The sequence below is a fragment of the Zophobas morio genome, unplaced genomic scaffold (genome assembly GCF_036711695.1).
Source record: "Zophobas morio isolate AGI-343-1 ecotype UQ-CSIRO unplaced genomic scaffold, CSIRO_AGI_Zmor_V1 ptg000026l, whole genome shotgun sequence".
Taxonomy (NCBI): domain Eukaryota; kingdom Metazoa; phylum Arthropoda; class Insecta; order Coleoptera; family Tenebrionidae; genus Zophobas; species Zophobas morio.
In genome coordinates, this window is record NW_026972131.1 from 10,738,886 (window position 1) to 10,762,525 (window position 23,640).

Sequence of the window (23,640 nt, forward strand, 5' to 3'; positions counted from 1 at the left end):
TTTAGAATTTTTGGATTTTCAATTCCTCCATTTCTCGATTTTTTTATTTTTTAGTTTTTCAATTCAATTTCTCGATTTCTTAATTTTTCGGTTTCTTAATTTTCCGATATTTCAGTTTTACGATTTTTCAGTTTTTCGATTTGTCAATGTCTCGATTCTTGAATTTTTCGCTTTTTAAATTTCTCGATTTCTAAAATTTTTGATTTTTCAATTTTTTAATGTTTCGGAGTTTAAATTTTTCGATTTTTCTATTTTTCAATTGTTCAATTGTTCAATTTCCCGATTTTTCAAATTTTCGATGTTTCGATTTATGGAATTTGGGCTATTTTGATTTCTCTATTTTTCAACCATGAAAAATAGTACATGTATTTTGAGGTACATCCACCATGATTCCTTGTCTCTCCGTCAAATTATAATTATATATTTAATTGGGATTTCCCGCCGCCTCCACCTTTTTTATAAAAACCCGAAACTGAAAATAACTTGGTTGTGGACCAATAAATTAATGGTGGCTTAATAGATATTTGTATTTTGAGCTTTATTTACCCTGATTTCGATTCTCAATTCGAAAAAAATTGAATTATGTTGTCCCGGCGCCTCCACCATTTTTACAATTTAAAAGAAACTGTGCTTTTTCACTTAACTATAAAGTACAACCCATGTATTTTGCGCCTCATTTAAAGCGAATTCATGTCTGAAATTGCCACTACACTTCGTAATATAATAGTGTGATTAAAGTAACAGCTTTATATTAACTAACAACAGCAATAGCTTTACGACAATGGGAGACCACTTTTCTTAATTAAACCAGTGTTACAATTGCCAGTTAAACAATAACACAAAACGCGAAATTAATTCATCCCACTGCCACTACCATTAACAATTCCAAAACACCTCGACCAGCAGAAAAAAAACTACCAATGCAAACCCACCGTAACATAAAAAACTTCGTGCTATAAATTACCCAGACACACCTTTTCCATTTTACGCCTACCGCGATGTTGAAAAACGTGTTGGGACATACAAAACAGCCAGTGTTGGTAACATGTCAGCATCTTCTGATTTCCACAAGCGCCACCATTAAAAGGTAACTTTTTTAACAGTCGTAACTTGTCGTTCATTCCTATTTCATTTTTCACAAATACGTCTATCTCGGAATGTGCCCGGACTTCACACAACAAACACGTTTTTCGAGCACACAATAATTTTCATTCGTTCCAAACGTTGACGTTAAAGGTACGGACCGCAATTTAACCTCGAATATACAACGGTCACTGTGCTTCCTGAAAAACGCAAAGTGTCGTAGGCGGAATACTCATATTTCAGGGGCACAATAGGGGGTGATAAATGCGTCTAGTAATTATAAAAGTGGGCCACGGCTGGAAAATAAGGAGAGGGAAGAGCGGATTTATTTGATTACGGGTCTGTTTTAGTAACTAATTTGTTGTTCGATTTTATAGGAAGCTTTGTACGAAAATATTGAATTAACACTATAAACACCACCATTTTGGGTTGCTTGTTGACGGTAAAGATGGCAACGAAACAAACAATTTATGATTGAAAAGATTGGTCGAATGTTATTTCGACAGAACTTCCCTCGCCCCTGAAATGTAGCTTACCGAATTTAGATGTTCGAAAAATCGAAATATCGAGAAAAGGAACATTTGAAAAATTGAAACTTCGGAGTAATTGGAAAATTGAAAAATCGAAAATTCAAAAAATTGAAAAAAAAAATTTAAATCTGGAAATAGAAGCGTAAAATCGAAAATAGAAAATCTAAAAATGTAAAGTTTAAAAAAGCAAAAACTGAAAAATCGAAAAACTGGAACATCAAAAAAACCAAAAAATCAAGAAATTTTAAACTTGAGAAGTTCAACAATTTAAACACTAAAAAAGAAGTCCCAAAAGCCAAAGATCCACCAATAGAAACATCAAAAAATCGAAAAATTGAAAAAGTTTCCAAAATTAAAAAGTTTGAAAAATCGAAAAACCTATAATTTTAAAAATCCAAGAACTAAGATGTCGGGAAATCGAAAAATTGCAAAATTGATTCAAGAAATTTTAAAATCGAGAAATAGAAACTTCAAAAAATTGTAAAAAAATGAAAAATCAAAAAATTCGAAAAATCGAAAATCTGAAAGATCAATAAATGTAAAAATTGAGAAGTCCAAAAAGTTAAACACTGAAAAATTGAAAATTGAGTTTGGGTTTTTACAAAAATGGTGGAGGCGCCAAGAAATTCCATTTAAAAATTTTATTGTGGGGTAAAGATAAGAAATCATTTCGAGTGAGGCTCAAAATGATTTCTGTGTTTCACATTTACTCACTAAATAATCATTACTTTCTGTTGTAGCGATTACATTAGTTTTTGATATAAATTGTTTATGGTAAAAATGGTGGAGGCGCCGGGAAATTCCAGTTATAAATATTATTATAATTTAACAGAGAGACAAGGAATCATGGCAGAAGTACTTCAAAATACATGTACTATTTTTAATAGTTAACCAAAATAATATCACTAGTTTTTTTTATTAAGTACAACAGTCTTAGTTTTGGTAAAATTTTGAATACCCTTGATAAAAATCACCAAAAAAATGTAGTTTAATTTTTACGTTGAGATACGAAATATTGTTAAATGAGGCTCAAAGTGCAAGCATTATATTTTATATATATTTATCTATTGAAAAGACACAAATTTCTGTATATGAAAGTTAAAATGGTGGAGGCGCCAGGACCAATTCAACTTTTTTACGATTTGAGAATCGAAATCAGGATAAATGCGGCTCAAAATATAAATATCGTTTTCAATTTTTTGTCGAGAACTAAGGTTTTTGTAGTTAAGCTCTGCCCCTTTGGCTCACGACGAATAAAAAAAATCATCACAATCGAGATAGGGCGGGTGGGCGGGGCTACGTTTTGCCTTGTTTTCTTAATATCATAATAGTCATATTTTAACAACAAGAAACTTAAAACATATTTAAAATGGTAAATTTGTATCGGGAAATATCGAATTTGCAATTACGCACCGCCCATCGGTCTGACAACGAATGAAAAATTCATTACGATTGAGATCGAGAAGGATGGGTGGGGCTTCTCTTTTGGTTTTCTTTTTTCGGCTCACGACAAAAAAAAATCATCAGAATTGAGACAGGGCGGGTGGGTGGGGCTTAAACTTTGTTTTTTTTTCTTAATATACATAGCCATCTTTTCACACCAAGAAACTTAAAATATGGTTAAAGTGGTAAATTTTTGAAATAAGGATTTTGCAATTATGGGGCGGAGCCTAATTGCAAAATCGATATTTCGTTATACAAGGTGTCCATTTTAAACATGTTTTAAGTTTCTTGTTGTGAAAAGAAGCCTTCAGATATTAAAACACAATCTCAAAATGTAAGCCCGCCCACCCGCCCTGTCTCAATTGTGATGATTTTTTTTATTCGCCAAGAATAAAGGGGGTGGAGCTTAACTGCTTAATACTTATTTCTTTACAAGAAATTAAAGCATGTTTTTGAACATCGTGTTGTTCAAAGAATACTATGTAAATTAAGAAAAAAGGCAAAATATTAACCCCGCCCGCCCACCCGATCTCAATTGTAATATAATTTTTATACTTAGAAACTTAAAACACGTTAAAAATGGTAAATTTTTCTAAGGAAAAGTGGATTTTACATTTAAGCTCCGCCCCCTCTGGCTCACGACGAATAAAAAAAATCATCATAATCGAGATAGGGCGGGTGGGCGGGGCTACGTTTTGCCTTGCTTTCCAACTATGTGTAGTCGTCTTTTCACAACAGCAAACTTAAAACATATTTAAAACGGTAAATTTGTATCGGGAAATATCGAATTTGAAATTACGCCCCGCCCATCGGTCTGCCAACGAATGAAAAATTCATTACGATTGAGATCGAGAAGGATGGGTGGGGCTTCTCTTTTAATTTTATTTTTTAATTAATACATTTAGATTTATTTGTATAACACGATTACTCAAGAACATATTTCACATGGTAATTTCTCGTAGAAAAATAAGTATTTTACAAATTCAGCTCAGCCCCTCGGCTCACGACGAATTAAAAAATCATCAGAATTGAGATAGGGCGGGTGGGCGGGGCTTAAATTTTACCTTTTTTTTCTTAATATACATAGCCATGTTTTCACACCAAGAAACTTAAAACATTGTTAATGGGGTACATTTTTGCAAGGAAATATGGATTTTGCAATTATGGGGCGGAGTCTAATTTCCTTATACAGATTGTCCATTTTAAACATGTTTTAAGTTTCTTGTTGTGAAAAGAAGCCTGCATATATTAAAACACAAAATCAAAATGTAAGCCCGCGCACCCGCCCTATCTCAATTGTAATGATTTTTTTTATTCGCCGAGAACACAAGGGGCGGAGCTTAATTGCATAATACTTATTTCTTTACAAGAAAATAAAGCATGTTTTTGAATATCCTGTTGTTCAAAGAATACTATGTATATCAAGAAAAAGTGCAGAATATTTACCCCGCCCACCCACCCGATCTCAATTGTAATATGTATATTTTTTTATTCTTAGAAATTGAAAACACATTAAAAATGGTAAAGTTTTGTAAGGAAACATGGATTTTGCAGTTAAGCTCCGCCCCTTTTACTCACGACGAATAAAAAAATCGTCAGAATTGAGATAGGGTGGGTGGGCGGGGCTACATTTTACCTTTTTATTTCTTAACATGTGCAGATTTATTTCGTCAATAAGAAACTTGAAGCATGTCTGAAATTGTAAATTTTTATAATAATCAACTTAAATCCTCCACTTTTCTTCTACAACCCCTTTAAATACCGCAAAAGTTGAACGTCAAAATTACGGCAACTTGGCAACGGGAACTTCAACGTCAACAGCAAGTTTATAAATCCCACTTAAGTTTGATGAAATTACTTATCTGTCATCACTTTAGTTTATCTACTGAGAGAGCATTAGTTCCTTGGCTCACGACGAATAAAAAAATCATCACAATCGAGATGGGTCGGGTGGGCGGGGCTACGTTTTGCCTCGTTTTCCAAATATCTGTAGTCATCTTTTCACAACAACTAACTTAAAACATATTTAAAATGGTAAATTTGTACCGGGAAATATCGAATTTGAATTTACGCACCGCCCATCGGTCTGACAACGAATGAAAAATTCATTACGATTGAGATCGAGAAGGATGGGTGGGGCTTCTCTTTTGATTTTCTTCTTTAATTAATACATTTAGATTTCTTTGTATAACACGATTATTTAAGAACATATTTCACATGGTAATTTCTCGTAGAAAAATAAGGATTTTACATTTAAGCTCAGTCCTTCGGCTCACGACGAATTAAAAAAATCATCAGAATTGAGGAAGGGGGGGGGTGGGAGGGTCTTAAATTTTAACTTTTTTTTCTTAATATACGTAGCCATATTTTCAAACCAAGAAACTTAAAACATGGTTAATGTGGTACATTTTTGGAAGGAAATATAGATGTTGCAATTATGGGGCGGAGCCTAATTTCCTTATACAATTTGTTCATTTTAAACATGTTTTGTTGTTTAACTCTTCGTTTTTTCAATTTTTCGAGTTTTCAGTTTAAATTTTTCATTTCTTAAGTTTTCCCATTTGCAATATTAGGGTTTTAATATTAAGTTTAATTTTCAACTTTTGAAGTTTTAACTTTTTAATTTTCAATTACTCAATATTTCGATCTTATAATTTTTTCATTATTCAATCATACTGTTTTAGATTCTACAATTTTTCGGTTTTTTCAATTTCTATATATTTTGATTTAAAACATATTTTTCAATGTCTAAATTTTTCAGTTTCTATTTTTTAAAAATGTCCATAGATCGATTTCAACTTTTGAATTTTTCAATTTTTCGGTTTTGCAATTTAGATATTTTAATTTTTGGTTGTTTTTAATTCTTCGTTTCTTCAATTGTTCGAGTTTTTAAATTCGGGGATTTTGTAATTCTTGACTTTTGAATTTTTCAACTATTCTTTTTTCCTGATTTACAATTTTTCAATTATTGTTCCATTTTTCGATTTTTAATTTCGTCAATTTTTTGAGTCTTTAACTTAAAAATTTTGAATTTTCGACTTTTGAATTTCGTTTCAATTTTTCGATTTGCAGTTTTCAATGGTACAATGTGTTTTTAATTTTTTTAATGTTCCAATTTTTCAGTTTCTTGATTTTAGATTTTTCACAGATCGATTCAACTTTTGAATTTTTCAATTTTTCGTTTTTTCAATTTTTCAGTTTTTCGATTTTCGTTATAACTACTTTTCAATTGAATTTTATTAGCTTAGTTTTAATTCTTCGTTTCTTCGATTCTTCGAGTTTTTAAATTCGGAATTTTGGAATTTCGGCTCTTCAATTTTTCAACAAAGTATTAATTGTTCCAAATTTACAAATTTTCAATTATTGTTCCATTTTTCGATTTTTAATTTCGTTAATTTTTCGAGTTTTCAACTTAAAATTTTTGAATGTTCGAATTTAGAATTTCGTTTCAGTTTTTCGATTCGCAATTTTCAATGGTACCTACTATTTTTCGTTTTTTCAATGTTTCAATTTTTCACGTTCTCGATTTAAAATTTTTCATAGATCGATTCAACTTTTGAATTTTTCATTTTTTCAATTTTTCGTCGATTCAATTTTAGTGCCTTGTTTTTAATTTTTTGTTTCTTCAATTGTTCGAATTTATAATTTCGGAATTTTGGAATTCTTGACTTTTGAAATTTTCAACTCTTCATTACAAAAAAAAAAAATGGGTTTGGAATAATCAGAAATTCGATCCTGAAATTTGAAAATTCTGGATTGATAACTTGGAAATTTGAAAGTGAAGCCGGAATTTAAAATAAGAGACGTGCAAACTCAGAATCCACACTGGGAGATGGATATCTGAAAACTCGAAATTGGAAATGTGAAAATTTTGTCATTAGGAATTTGTATTTAGAATTGGGAAATTGAGATTTGAGAATTCGAAAACCAGAAATTAATCATTCAGAACTGGAATATCTGAACTAAGAAAACGAGAATAGAAACTTAAATAACTTGTAACTTATGAGACTGTGAGTTACGAGTTGAGAATTTAAGAATTTCTAAGTTCAACAATTTGGAATTTAAAAATTCTGAAACTGAAAAATAACATCTGTGAAATTTTTAAATTCGTAACTGAGAATTTGTATTAGGGAAACTCTAAATTGGAAGTTAAAAATTACTATTTTGCATTCAATAAATAGAATTTGAAAACTGATAATTTAGTATTGGAAATTTCGAGATATGTAAACAGCAATGAAAATTTAGCACTTAGAGCCTGATAATTTGTAATTGAGAATAGGAGTTTTGGGAATTGGGAACTGAAAATTGGGAATTTAGGAACGCAAATACTAAAAATGGAGCAGCGTAAACTGCAAATTCAGGAATTCGAAATTAAGGATTTAAAAATTTTGCATTTAGAACGTGAACACTTCGAAATTAGGTATTTCGAGACTAAGAAGTGAAATTTAAAAATTCAGGAATTAGGAATATTAAAGAGAATTTGCGAATTACAAATACGAAGTTTTTTATTCTTTAGGAATTTGACACAGTAGTATTAAAAAACCAGAAAAAAAATGTTCGGGATTTGGAATAATCAAAACTTCGATCCTGGAATTTGAAAATTCTGGATTGAAAATTTGAGGATTTGGAAGTGAAGCCGGAATTTAAAATACGAGAAATGCAAGCTCAGAACGCACACTGGGAAGGGGATATCTGAAAATGAGGGACTAAGAATTTGGGAATTAGAAACTGGGAATATGAAAATTTTGGCATAAAAAATTTGTATTTAGGATTTGGAAATTGAGATTTGAGAATTCGAAGAGCAGAAATTAGTCATTCAGAACTAGAATATCTGAACTAAGAAAACGAGAATAGGAACTTACGAAACTCGTAACTTATGACTATGAGTTGTTACAAGTTTCTTGTGGTGAAAAGAAGCCTGCACATATTAAAACAAAATGTCAAAATATAGTCCCTCCGACCCGCGGAGAACATAGGGGGCGGAGCTTAACTACTTAATACTTATTACTTTACAAGAAATTAAAGCATGTTTTTGAATATCGTGTTTTTTAAAGAATACTATGTATATTAACAGAAAAACGTAAAATACTGACCCCGCCCGCCCACCCGATCTCAATTGTAATATATTTTTTTATTCTTAGAAACTTAAAGCATTTTAAAAATGGTAAATTTTTGTAAGGAAATATGGATTTTGCAGTTAAGCTCCGCCCCTTTGACTCACGACGAATAAAAAAAATCGTCAGAATTGAGACAGGGTGGGTGGGCGGGGCTAAATTTTGCCTTTTTTTTTCTTAATATGTGTAGACTTATTTCGTCAACAAGAAACTTGAAACATAAGTATCTAAAATGGTAAATTTTTATAGTATTAAACAACTTAAATCTTCCACTTTCCGTCTACAACCCCTTTAAATATCGCAAAAATTGGACGTCAAAATTACTATCCAGGTCAACAGCAAGTTTATAAATCCTACTTAAGTTTGATAAAGTTACTTATCTGTCATTACTTTAATTTATCTACTGAGAGAGAACAAATTCCTTTTCGTAAATGTAAAAATGGTGGAGGCGCCAGGACAACCCAATTCAATTTTTTTTTTTAATCGAGAATCGAAATCCAGAATAAAGCGGCTCAAAATATAAATGTCTATTAAGCCATTATTGTTTTATTTCTCCGCAACTCCGTTAATTTCAATTTTGGGATTTTATAAAAAGGGTGGAAGTGTCGGGAAATTCCAACTAAAAATATAATTTATTCTGGAGTAAAGATAAGAAATCAGTTCGAGTTAGGCTCAAATTTAGACTTCTGTATTTCATATTTATCCACGAAGTAATCATTACTTTCTGTTGTAGCGACCACGTAAATTTTTGTTTTAAATTGTTTATGGTAAAAATGGTCGGGAAATCTCAAGTAACAATATAATTTTAATTTGACACAGAGACAAGTATTATAAGAATTTTAGCAAAATTTTTGTAAAAGTGGAAAAGTCACCATACAAATGTAGTTTTATTTTTACTTTGACAGGTGAAATATTATTAAGTGAGGCTCAAAGTACAGCTATTATTATTTATTGAGAGAGCAAAATTTCCTTTTTTAAAATTGTAAAAATAGTGGAAGCGCCAGGACACTTAATTATTTCTTTTTCGAATTGAGACAATCGAAATCATGATCTGTGCGCCTCAAAATATAACCACTGTTATTGAATTTGTTCACAACTCCGTTAATTTCAGTTTTGTGTTTTCATAAAAATGATGAGTTTTTGTTTTTTACGTTTATAGCCGAAATATTATTAAATGAGGCTCAAAGAACAGGTATTATATTTCATATGTATGTATTGCGAGGGCGCAATTTCCTTTATTTTTTTACTGTAGAAGTGCTAGAGGCGCCGGGACACTTAATTAATTTTATTTTTCGAAAGAGAATAGAAATGTTAATTTTTGTTTGAAATTGTTTATGGTAAAAATTGTGGAGGCGCCGAGAAATCTCAATTAAAAATATAATTTTAGTTTGTAGGAGTACTATTTTTTGTTTCAGTTTAAATAAAAAATACAAGTATGTATCTATTAAGCCAGAATTGTTAAATATTTATATATTTTTATTTTGGTGCAGAGACATGAAACCATTAAACTTAAGCTTTCAGTGTTCTATTCTATATTTATCCACTAGTTGCTACCAACACTTTTATCCGCAATATCCCGTCGTTTTCCTACGTAAAACTGTTTGTAAAAATGGTGGATGCGCCGGAAACCACTTAACTACAATCCCATTTTTTCATCACACATCACGTACCTGATTTTCTATGAAGCTTTTCAAAGCGTCGCCGCTCAGATTGGGTAAATTGGACAGATGCATCGTACTGATGAAGCCCACCCGATCTGCAAAGCAAAACAGCACAAATTTAATATGCCTCCACCGTCCATACATAAGTAAGCTGCTTTGTTTTAGGTGAGTGGATGCGACACTTTTCAGATAAACAAAACGTTATATCTAAATGCAAATCTTGCCCGATTAGGATCGTCATATTTTATTATGATAAATCTGCAAAAGAGAAAATTTATAAAAAAGACAAACAACGATATATCAAAAAGATTTGTTTTTTCCTCCTTACGAGAATCGTACACTGCTATAAATAACTCGGCGCTTTTATTTTACGGGGAGTGGGCTCGTCGGCTATAGTTAACTTAATAAATTGCAAATTTAAAACAACGAATACGAAATCTGTTTCTTTGAATAATGAAAAAGATAAATAATGCGGCGGCCGGCACTTTTTCGTTCGGTTGTTTACTGTGCTATTTTTGATTCACGAAAACGAAAAGCAAAATAATCAGACACTCGGTTCTAGTTTGGAGAGTAATATTTGTCTGTTTGATAACGGTGCAGCTTTCAATACTTCCACTTACTTTAACAAAAAAGTACACATTTTTCTCTGAAAGTTGTTGAGTTATATGGAGCACTGTTGGAAATGTCAAAGGCGGCGGATGCACATGACGAGTCCTTGTAGCTCTTTGTTTTGTAAATGTACAGCGAAACTAAAGTAAATTTGTCTGTCTGCACTAACCTTGTTTTATCGAAGCTCTCCATCTTTCAGCTAGCTGAATATAATCAAATTTCATAACGACTTCCCTCTATTTCATTAGCAATTTGCCACTTTATCCGCTTTATGATTCGGGAAAGATATTCGCATCACAATGCGAATGTACGTGTTCCAGATGAACTTTAGCGGTAATTACCTTTCTTCACGATCCGCCCAAATTATTTCCAACTGGCTCCACAAACAAAGTAAAATTATTTCGCTTTATTTTGTTTTTATTTTTTCTTCTCCTCTACACTACCTCGGTGAAAAATCGCGAATTCGAAAAAATGCCTAATGACACAATATGTTGGCTCCAGAAACGCGATGATAGATTCGTTGCCCCTTTTTTGTCATATAGATCGAAATCTCTATTGCGCTCCAAAGTAAATCTGGAATGAAAAATCGACGGCAGCTTGAAAAATTGAGCCATCTTAAACGGATGTTTGGAGTTTAAGACGTCTCTTAGGAAATCAGTTGGGACTGGAAACCCGCTCCACATCAACCTCGTACTGCACGATCATCATCACTCACTTGCATAATAATAAAACAAGTAAATAATGAATGAGCAGAGATAATTTCACAGCAGCTGCGCCAAAGAAAATATACTCAGGTCCGGAAATGCAATCACACGGGACGGTATTACTTTTAAAATCGGCTTACAGTGGCTTTCATATGCAATGGAATCTGCAGGGCAATCACTTTATCCGGTGAAGCGCACCGGCAAAGCCACGTTTTTAAATATAAATGAATTCCATGTGACTGAACATATTTACTTTCAATCTACACAATGTGTTTAACTTTGTGTTTTCGGCCGCGGCTGTTCAAATACCATCACTTTTGTGCAATTTGCACGCGATTTTTCGGTTTTTATTTTTTACGACCCCTGGAGTTCGGCGGCGTCGGCGCAGAGTAACCCCGGCCCTTCATTAATATCGATTTTGGAGACTATTATTAATAATAATAATAATAATAATAATAATAATTTTATTCTACCCTTTAGCATACAATATAAGTACATTGGGTCGTCAAAATATTACATTTAGAAAATACAGACACAAGTATAAAATATAAAAACAAAGCACATAAGATTCTAAAAAATATGACACTAACATGACCACTCTCTATTTAGGCTTAAAATTTTGACTTATATGGAAGTAGTCATCCCATGAATATAACGCGAACCCTGTTAAATTTTCTTTAATGACAGATTTAAAATTTTGTCCATTTAACTCCCGAATGTTCTGAGGTAAAGCATTATAGAAGTTAATGCCTAGGTATTCAACTCCATTACGAGACTTTGTCAGTCTAGTTTTCTTTAAACATAAGTGTTCACTGTATCGTGTATTATAATTATGAATATGATTATGACATATATAATCACTCAAATTAAGTTTAACATACATTAGACAAAGGTATATATATAGCGATGGCAATGTCATGATTTGCATTTTAGTAAAGGTGTCTTTACAGTCAGCTCTGTAAGGTAAATTAGCTATTATTCTTACTGTTCTCCGTTGCAATTTAAAAATTCTGTGAAAAATGCTAGAGTGTCCCCACATTAATAAGCCATAGGTTATTTGGGGCTGGAAGAGTGCAAAATATGCTGTATACAGTGTTTCCAGCGGAACCTTGTCCCTAAGATTTCTTAAGAGAAATGTAATTTTACATAGTTGGTTTGCCAGTACATCACCTTGAGCATCCCATCGCAAAGCATTGTCAATCGTTATACCTAAAAATTTGTTAGAGGTTACAAAGTCATCGGGAACCTGTACTCTTTTCTTTAGGGAGAATAACATTCTTACAGTTTTTGATGTATTTACTGTTAATCTGTTAGCGACGAACCAACTTTCGGTCTTTGATTGTGCCATAGCCTGGTCTGTGAGTACCTGTAAAAGATCCCTTCCGCTGCAAACCAAAGTCGTGTCATCTGCATATAGAATGCTCTTGCAGTGAGTCCTCATATACATTGGAAGGTCGTTAATATACATTAGGAACAAAAGAGGTCCAAGGACAGAGCCTTGAGGTACCCCATGCAAAACTGGTAGTTGCTCAGACCGTTTTGAATTTATGGAAACTAACTGAGATCTGTCACTTATGAAAGATGACAATAATCTGCAACAACATGGACTTAAATTGTACATATATAATTTTCTCAATAGCGTCAGGTGATGGACGCAATCGAATGCCTTAGTAAGATCAAGAAAGGACACTGCTGTTATTCCGCCATCTTCCAAAACATTACCAACCTCTCTGATAAAATCTAGCACTGCTCCAACCGTAGAGTGGTTCTTCCGGAATCCATGCTGTGAAGGTGACAGCAAGTAGTTAATTTCGAGATAATTACTTAATTGATTATACAAGATTTTTTCCAAGATCTTAGAAAATAGTGGAAGAATAGAGATCGGCCTATAGTTGGAGGTGTCGTTTATATCACCTTTCTTATGTATGGGAACCACTCTAGCAATCTTCAGACAGCTAGGAAATACTGATTGCACAATACAAACGTTAATTAGTTTAGTTAAAGGGGAGATCAAAATGTCTTTGATGCTTTTTATGATCGTAACATTTAGTCCATATATATCGTTGGATCTACTATTTTTTATAGAGTTTATCACATCTCTAACAGTTGCACCGGAAACCTGGCAAAAACTAAAATTAGACATACAGTTTTTAGGAATGGACATACTCTCACTCATTAACATTATGGGATCATCACGAGAAGGAGATAGATTATTGACTAAATTAGATGCAACATTAGTAAAATAGATATTAAAATCATCACATGTTCGAGTACAGTTCAACATATCAGTATTTTTACTAGAAGTGCTATCACGATGCTTGTTGACAATATTCCATAGAGCTTTACTTTTATTATTTGCGGAATCAATAGTTTGTTTATTGAAATTTATTCTACTAAGCCTAATTTCTTCTCTATACAATTTCCTATAGTTATTCTTTATTTGCCTAGACTCACTACTATTAACAATTTTGTCAATATCTACAAGTGTTCGTAAAATATTTTTCATTCGGGCCAAATTTTCAGTAAACCATTTGTCACGATTTGGCTTATTGCTACTATTGAACAGTCTTGTAGGAAAAGACCTATTAACATGATCAGATATTATATTCATAAAACATAGAAATTTATCATTAATGTCTTGATTACTATTCCCAATAAAGGACCAGTCAACTGTATGAAGTGAATGATATAGACTGAATTTACCGAGAGTCGTAATCGGCCTATACATTTTTGTCGTGTGATAGATTGTCTGATTATTTAAGTTTACAGAAAGAGTTAGTAATATTGCGTTGTCGTGATCAGAAATTAGAGTATTCAGTGGTTTACAATTACAATACTTAAGATCGATATTTGTGAACACGTTATCTAGACAGTTCGCCTTTCTGGTTGGAAAATTTACTAATGGTATAAGACCGAAACTATTCATAAAATCACAAAGCCTAGTTGTCATAGGATCTTTGGTGTTAAATTTGACATTGAAGTCCCCTGATATCACTACATTTGTGTGAGGAATGTCAATTTCGCCTAAAACTTTACTCAAATTTTCCAAGAAACGGTTTAAATTTCCTGCTGGGGGGCGATAAATATTAATAAAAATTATACCCAAAGTTGGCAATGACACGCCAGCAATTTCTGTCATTTTTTCTTCTGAATATTTCATGCATGAAGGAAGTGGTACACAAGTTAGTTTCTTTTTCGTCAGGATCATGGAACCTCCATGCAAATCATTGCTTCTGGAAAAATGTGCCGAAACAGAGTAGTTTTCCAAAGTCAAAGAGTTTGATTCGTTGTCATTTAGCCAGTGTTCGGATATACCAACCAGTTGGATATCTTCCGTATGAAGAATAACTTCTAAGTCATTTAATTTATTTTTAATCGATTGAATGTTAATAATTAATATGTGAAGAAGCTGTGCATCACCATCTTTAAGATCCTTCTCAGATTGATGTGTTTTTACACTGGTAGGGTTTTCATTGGTCTTCTGTGAAAAAACCTTGATACATGACATCCATATGGCCATATTAGTGGATCCATTGCTTGGTTAAAATTTTCAAGATGAACACTTAACTTGTAAGAGGCATAATGTTGCGGGAATTTAGACAGATTTTCTCCCATACACTTTACTTCTGGAAACTTAGGCTTTAATAATAATTCTATATTAGTTGGTAATGTGTCCGGATGTAGTCGGGACACATAGATAAATGCCAATTTAGGGATTGTTTTTATTGTCTGTTGTTCTTTGAATTGGCCAACAATTTTTGGTTATCTGCTATTGGACTTCATCATGGGGTTTTTATGTTTTTTCTTACCGGCTATGGACCAGTCATCGTCTTTACTGCTAGTATTATTCAGCATCAATTTGGAGTGGTCCTGTTTAGTTTCGTAATCCTTTATAGTTAAGGATTTAATAACTTCATCCTGTATCTTGCTTTGCTTTGGTCCAGACTGCCATAAATTACTTTCCTTGATGATACTGGAGGATGGTAAACTGCAGTTTTTTTCCGGCAACATCGGTTGTTTGGGTGACGCTGATTTGACACCTGTGTTGTTAGCGGTCACTTTTTCGTATCCCTGATTCGCACCTATATCAGTTGTTTTTGTAGATTTTGTAGATTTGTTATCAAAGGATTTCTTCTTGTCGCAGCGAAGCGTGTCTTGTATCTGCTGTACATCATTTGTTAGCTTGAGCATCTTTTCCGATATTTCGGTCTTTGTCGACTCCAGAAAATTGGACAATTTAAGGTCCAGAAATACCGATAAAGCAGTATTTTCTGATGAAAATTTTTCTTCAAGTTTAAATTTTTCGTCATGAAGTATCTCAATTTGATCTTGCAAATGAATTACTTGCTTACGTAGATTTTTGTTTTGCTGCTTTAATTCAGCATTCTCTAGCGCCGTAAGTGTCATTTCGTTTTTTGATATCGTATTGTTTAGCTCACCACTGGCATATGTTGTGTCATTTTCATGATCTTCTATTTCTTCAGGCATCAAGCACTGGCGTTCGCAACATTTTTTGTTTTTTTGTGCACAACTATTATGGAGATAGTGTTTGCAATTTACACAAAGAACACGCTTTTTTACAGCGAATTTTGTGCATATAGCACAGAGCGTTTTATCAACCGTTTCGTTCGACATGCTGGAAACTATTTTTATTTTTATATTAATTTGTTCCAAAACTTGTATTTACTTTGGAGAACTGTTTTAGCAATTTCACAGTCGAAATGCGCGATTTGTTATTGTTGCAGAAAAAACCTTACCGTTGATCGTGCCATTATTGAACGAATTCCGACACTTGCAGGCGGTTTCCAGTTTTCCGTCGAACGGACAGGTCAGGACGCAGCTGTCACATCCTGTAAAAAACCGTACTCGTGAGAAGTCCATTGTAACCCTAATATCACAACAATAACTCGAATTAATTTAATTGAGAATTGGGTCATCAAGGCAATTAATTTGCTTTCTTATTTAAAGTTTACAAAAGGAGAGAGATACTGCGCCGGAAATACGTAGTGAACTTGCTTCGCTATCAGGAATTACAGTCTCGTTCGAACCATTGTGCATTTCCTCCATTGTCTTTTATCAGATCGATGCTTTGTGTCTTGTTGGATTACTATGGTTGCGTTTTAAATATTTTACACAGTTGACTTGAGCGAACACTGTTGTGGGACGTCCTCTCCCAAAGTAATCGTACGAGAGTTGAAGAGAAAACAGAAATGAAGTCATTCGTTCTTTTTTATGGGCACGCGGAATAGTTTCGACATGCTGTTATATTTCTGCTGGGACTGTGATTCGCATTGATTAGTAATTGAATTTGTTTCGGTGTAAACAAACTTACCACTCGGCTTTGTCGAACTGACGGGAATCTGGCAAGTTTCACCCGTGAAATCGGACTGGCAGTGGCACTTTACAGCTGACACACCCACATGGCTGAAAAAGCAAACGATGGTTATTTGCTTGCACGATTAATAACTGATACAGTGTGCGTGAAAAGTGGGATGTTTTGCAGGAAATGAATGTTTAGCGGGTTATAAATCGCGCGGAAAGCGCCGACTGGACGCAAAATTGGACAAAATATCAAAAAATTATTCGTCGAGCTTACACCAAATACGAAAATGGGTTATATTGTCCCTTAGAAAAACAAACCAACCAAGTAAATATCCTGTTCAGTTGCTGAAATTGCAGCTTTATCATTCTCACGAAGTCAGACTGTAACGCTTCGTTCATAGTAAGCAGACGCTGCATTATTTACATTCCGAGATTGTTCCCTCCAACTCTATTAAAAACAGGTAATACAGAATTTGTGTCGTAAAATGCAAATAGGACAAAAAACAAACAAGAAAAATAACGGTTGCAGAATAGGAGATGAAACTCTAACGTGTTTCTAGTCGTGGGAAAGAAAAGGAAGTGAATTAAATTGTAAAATAGTAATGCAGCTAGCATACAGAAGCAGCTTCGATAAATTTTCCGATCGGTGGAAAAAGGGAGCAATAAGCGGTTGTAGCACCGACATGGAATTATTCTCCTACTGGATCCAATTTTTCTCGGTTTAGATACTTCATCTAAATGCAAAATAACTGCAGCGCTGACACATTTTACTAAAAATAAAACTCTACTTCCGTATTAAAATATTCGCAAAAATCTCGACAATATTGTGAATTTCCGAGGATTATATGTGTATTTAGAAAAGCGGCGAGAATGGAACCGGAAAGAATGTTTTAACATTTAGGAGCTGTGTTCGACCAAGCAATTCGCTCATGCATAATTATTTGTTCTGAAAGAGAACCCAAAATAAATTGAAATTGGTAAGATTACGAAGCCTTCCTAAATCAATTTCGTCGGTGGAGCTTGGCTAAATGGATTGTACTTGAAAGGGTCTAATTTTTTTCCTTTATCAACAAATTTGGTTTGGGGGGCGTTTAAAAGAGTTTAGGAATTAATTTTTCACCGAAACCTAGCATTGAGTCGGAGCGGATACAAAACGCACAGATATGACTCCCGAAAGATGCCAATAAAGTGATAAATGATTTCGAGGAGAGGCACAAAGGCTGTTTTCAAGTACTAAATTTAATTTGGGGAAAAATATTGTGGCTTTGTTTTGTTTTGCACGTTTCGGTACATAATGGGGTTGTAAACGTGTCATTACACAGTTATAATAAAGAGCGGATTTGGGGGAAATGTCTTTCATTTTGGTTGTAGGCAATGCATGGAAGTTGTATATAAATATTTAAAATAATTACAACACCCATTTATAGAATTTTTGTAAAAAGAGCTTTGATGTATTAAATTCACCAAGAACTTTCGTTTCGAGTTCTTTTCCTCGATCAATAAGTTCGTGTTTGGTTTTCGTAAAGTGAAGTTCAAAAGTGTAAAACTGTTTCAAAATTGTTTATCATCTAGTATTTTGTGCTATTTCTAAACATGACGTTTAGAAAGACTGAAAGACGTTTTTCAAATAGAAAACGGTGAATTCTCCTGTAAAGCTTAACATTTATGATTTAACATTTTGTTCATCTTAATATACATAATCTTCAGAAGAAAAAATTTAAAATTTGTTTAAAATGGTAAATTTTATCTTCCACACTTCTCTACAAATTTACCATTTTTAACAAGTTTTCATATCCATAGTCCACTTCATACACACGCTTCTTTAGAATTCTCGTATTATGTCGTTTTAATTATATATTATTCCGGTGCCTTCACCATTTGTATTCAGTAGTGTAAATTCTCTCAAATCAGTCCATTAATTTTTTTCGTATTTAAGATTCGCTGGTTATTTTATTCAAACATTAATATACTTTTGAAAACATGCATAATTTCTTCTAAAATATGCTATTTCAAGTACAAATATCCTTAGAACCCTCGAAATATATATCTTAAATTATATATTGTCCCGGCGCATCCACCAATTTTCTATATTAAATTAAAGTTGGTCAAATTGATCCGAGAATGTGTCATTCTGAAAGGGATTTTTCTCAAATAATTGAAAAAATACGTTTGTATTTTGACTAGTCTAAAGTTTAGTCAAATCGCTCAAGTTAGATCATTAATTTGTTTCTAATTTCAGATTCCGTTTAAACATTAAGACAAGTTTGAAAATTTTTTAATGTATTTCCGAAATGTTCAAGTAATTATTTTAGGTATCCTTAGAATGAATTTTTGTGATATCTAACTCGTACCTATCCAATTTATATTCTAAAATCTCTGAGTCTTTTGTATTTTTAGGATGTTTAGAAGCAGTTTGAACTAAGACTTATGTAATTTCTGAAATTAAGGAGGTTTAAGGAAGAGTCAAAACGGCCTCTGCTTTCTCTTAGGGATTCTAAATTCTTAATATTTTCGAAATGTCAGGTACCTCTGGGATTTTTACGATCTCAAAAATCACTAGAAATGGCAAGAACTTTTATAATATCTAAGATTTCTAAGATTTTATATATAGAATTTTAAGAATGTTATAAAAATTTGAAACTCTAAAATCTGTTGGATTAGAATTTCTAATATCGTTACAATATCTCGGATTTCAAAAATCTGTGGAATTTATGAAGCTTTTTACGATATCAAATATCTCAAAGACCTTCAGAATTTCTGAAATATCATTTTTCGACTCTTCGGGCATCTTTAAAATTTTAAAAATCTTTTAAATCTTTGCAAGCTTTATGATGTATAACTTCCAGAAGAAGTTCTCTCAAGAGTTTTTAGAATTTCTAGAATTTCTATATTTCTGCAATTACTGGAACTCAATTTGTACTTTGAAATTACTGTAACTTGTAAATGTCCTAGTAGTCCTGGAGTCTCTAAAATTTTCAGAATATCTAGAGTCTCTAAAATTTCTAAAATCTCTTTTGGGATCCTTCTGGGATGTGTAAAAGCATTTCGAACCAGGATTTATGAAATTTATGAATTTCTAGAATTTATCGAATTTTAGGAATATTTAAAAAATGAAAATTCGAAGCTCTGGTTTTTAGGAACTCTAGAGTTTCTAATATTGTTAGAATCTCTCAGATTTCACAAATCTGTAGAATTTATAAAACCTTTTTAGGAAATCAAGAATCTCAAAGACCCTTAGAACTTCTGAAACACTTTTATTCCGCACTATTGAAAATTTATGACATTTTTCTGAATCTCTGGAATCTCTAGAACCTTCAGAATTCCTAGACACTCTAAAATTTCTAAAATCTCTCAGTCTTTGGGACTTTTAGAAACAATTCGAACTAAATTAAGGAAACCAATATTTGGATCAATAAAATTTGAATTATTGCATCGAAACGAATTTGTTTCGTTATTTTGCAGAATACAAGGAAAATACAAACCCCGCCCACCCGCCCTCGTCTCACTTGTGATGCATTTTCTTATTTGTCGTGAGCCGTGGGGGGGAGCTTAATTGCAAAATGCTTATTTCTCCACAAGAAACTACTTTGTGAAACATGTTTTTAAATATGTTGAAAGAAAATTACCTATGTTAGGAAAAAAAAAGACTTAGTAGCTGAAAATAACTTCCGGATAACCGGAATCAATATGAAGATGTTAATAATTTATATAATTTCCAACATAAAGAAAGTATTGCTGAAAGCTCATTTAAGGATCCAAGCTTTCCGGGAAGCCTTACCGAATTGTCCATTGCCTCCAGAATTTGTTATAACTAGATGGGGTTCATGGATTGAAGCAGCAATGCATTATTGCGATCATTTTGGTAATTTCTCGTAGAAAAATAAGGATTTTGCAATTAAGCTCCACCTTCTTGCTCACGTCGAATAAAGAAAAATCGTCACAATTGAGACAGGGTGGGTGGGCGGGGCTTATATTTTGACAATTTTATTTTCTTAATGTACATACTCTTCAGAATAAACGACTGGAAATATGTTTCAAATGGTAAATTTTATCACCCACATTTCTCTACAAATTTACCATTTTAAACGAGTTTTCAGTTTGTTGTGGTGAATAGAAAACTACGCACATTTAAGAAAAAAATAAAGAAAAATACAAACCCCACCCACCCACCCTTGTCTCAATTGTGATGAATTTTCTTATTGATCGTGAGCCGAGGGGCGGAGCTTAACTGGAAAATGCTTAATTCTCCACAAGAAAATACCTTGTGAAACATGTTTTTAAATATGATGTTGTTGAAAGAAATTTACCTATGTTTTTGAGAAACGGTTTAATTGAAACATTTTCGGATGATAATTTTAAATTCAAGAGAGTTTTAACTGGGACACTTAGAGGAACATTAAATAAACTGACTTATGTACTTATGGAACCACGTCCCCGTCTTTATCAAAGCTCGAAAGCTTTCGTCTTACAATTCGGGCAAGTTTAATTAAAATTATTTATAGAAAAAGAATTGTGTAGTTTGTTTCATAATAGTCCATTTCATACACACGCTGCTTTAGAATTCTCGTATTATGTCGTTTTAATTATATATTATTCCGGTGCTTTCACCATTTGTATTCAGCAGTCTAAATTCTCTCAAATCAGTCCATTAATTTTTTTCGTATTTAAGATTCGCTGGTTATTTTATTCCAACATTATTATACTTTGGAAAACATGCATAATTTCTTCTAAAATATGCTATTTCAAGTACAAGTATCCTTAGAACTCTCGAAATATATATCTTTAATTATATATTGTCCCGGCGCATCCATAAATTTTCTATATTAAATTAAAGTTGGTCAAATTGATCCGAGAATGTGTCATTCTGAAAGGGATTTTTCTCAAATAATTGAAAAAATACGTTTGTATTTTGACTAGTCTAAAGTTTAGTCAAATCGCTCAAGTCAGATCATTAATTTGTTTCAAATTTCAGATTCCGTTTAAACATTAAGACAGTTTTGAAAAAATTATTAATCTCTTCTAAAACATAGTAATTCAAATACAAGTTTCCTCAGAAGTTTCGAAATAAAATTTTTAAATATATAAATATAAATATATCCTTTATTATTTTTCCGGCACATAAATGTATCCGATAAGGTGCCACATTAATACATTGATAGTTTTCTCAGGATCACGAATAACTGCTTAATTTCGTCGTTTGTTGTCAAAAAACTGGGAAGAACGTGTAAATAATAGTCTAAATTTATTCAAATCGGTCCAGAAAATCACTAATATTTTCAGATTTAAGATTCTCTGCTTGTTTTGTTCAAACATTAAGATACTTTTAAAAATTTTTTAATGTATTTCCGAAATGTTCAAGTAATTATCTTAGGTATCCCTAGAATGGTCAAGAATTTTTGTAATATCTAACTCGTACCTGTCCAATTTATGGAATTTCTAGATTTTATGGAATTTTAGGGATATTTAAAAAATGAAAATTAGAAGCTCTGGTTTCTAGGAACTCCAGAGTTTCTAATATTGTTAGAATCTCTCAGATTTCACAGATCTGTAGAATTTATAACAATTATAACCTTTTTAGGATATCAAGTCTCTCGAAGACCTGCAGAATTTCTGAAATACTTTTATCCGAACTATCGAAAATTTATGAAATTTTTCTGAATTTCTGGAATGTCTAGAATCTTCAGAATTCCTAAAATTTCTAAAATCTCCGAGTCTTTTGTATTTTTGGGATGTTTAGAAGCAGTTTGAACTAAGACTTTTGTAATTTCTGAAATTAAGAAGGTTTAAGGAAGAGTCAAAACGGTCTCTGCTTTCTCTTATGGATTCTAAATTCTTAATATTTTCGAAATGTCAGATACCTCTGGAATTTTTGCGATCTCAAAAATCACTAGAAATGGCAAGAACTTTTATAATATCTAAGAGTCCTAAGATTTTATATATAGAATTTTAAGAATGATATAAAAATTTGAAACTCTAAAATCTGTTGGATTAGAATTTCTAATATCGTTAGAATATCTCGGATTTCAAAAATCTGTGGAATTTATGAAGCTTTTTACGATATCAAATATCTCAAAGACCTTAAGAATTTCTGAAATATTTTTTTTCGACTCTTGGGGCATCTTTAAAATTTTAAAAATCTTTTAAATCTTTACAAGCTTTATGATGTATAACTTCTAGAAGAAGTTCTCTCAAGAGTTTCTAGAATTTCTAGAATTTCTATATTTCTGCAATTACTGTAACTTGTAAAAGTCCTAGTAGTCCTGGAGTCTCTAAAATTTTCAGAATATCTAGAGTCTCTAAAATTTCTAAAATCTCTTTTGGGATCCTTCTGGGATGTGTAGAAGCATTTCGAACTAGAATTTATGAAATTTATGAATTTCTAGAATTTATCGAATTTTAGGGATATTTAAAAAATGAAAATTAGAAGCTCTGGTTTCTAGGAACTCTAGAGTTTCTAATATTGTTAGAATCTCTCAGATTTCACAAATCTGTAGAATTTATAAAACCTTTTTATGAAATCAAGAATCTCAAAGACCCTTAGAACTTCTGAAACACTTTTATTCCGCACTATTGAAAATTTATACATTTTTCTGAATCTCTGGAATCTCTAGAATCTTCAGAATTCGTAGACACTCTAAAATTTCTAAAGTCTCTGAGTCTTTGGGACTTTTAGAAACAATTCGAACTAAATTAAAGAAACCAATATTTGGATCGATAAAATTTGAATTATTGCATCGAAACGAATTTGTTTCGTTATTTTGCAGAATACAAAATTCTCAATTGTGATGAATTTTCTTATTCGTCGTGAGCCGAGGGGCGGAGCTTTACTGCAAAATGCTTATTTCTCCACAAGAAACTACCTTGTGAAACATGTTTTTAAATATGATGTTGTTGAAGGAAAATTCCCTATGTTAAGAAAAAAAAGACTTCCCGCCCACCCGCCCCAACCGCAATTGTGATGAACTGTTTATTCGTTGTCCGACCAACAGGCAAATTTAGTAGCTGAAAATAACTTCCGGATAACCGGAATCAATATGAAGATGTTAATAATTTAATTTCCAACATAAAGAAAGTATTGCTGAAAGCTCATTTAATCATCTAAGCTTTTCGGGAGGCTTTACGGGATTGTCCATTGCCTCCAGAACCTGTTCTGACTAGATGGGGTTCATGGATT

The 23,640-nt window shown here is 32.5% G+C and overlaps 1 protein-coding gene across 3 annotated transcripts in view; it reads right to left on the reverse strand.

Moving 5' to 3' along the window:
• Positions 1-23,640, reverse strand: part of LOC135135989 (uncharacterized protein) — a 232,137-nt gene that overhangs the window by 34,746 nt on the left and 173,751 nt on the right. For 2 of the 3 annotated variants that reach the window (XM_064065092.1, XM_064065091.1), the window contains exons 4-6: positions 16,477-16,568; positions 15,902-15,994; positions 9,841-9,926 (exon numbers count right to left, since the gene is read on the reverse strand). In XM_064065092.1, the coding sequence (XP_063921162.1) occupies positions 9,841-9,926; positions 15,902-15,994; positions 16,477-16,568 (271 nt within the window). The remainder of the gene's footprint in view (positions 1-9,840; positions 9,927-15,901; positions 15,995-16,476; positions 16,569-23,640) is intronic. The other variant, XM_064065093.1, reaches the window with a different exon arrangement.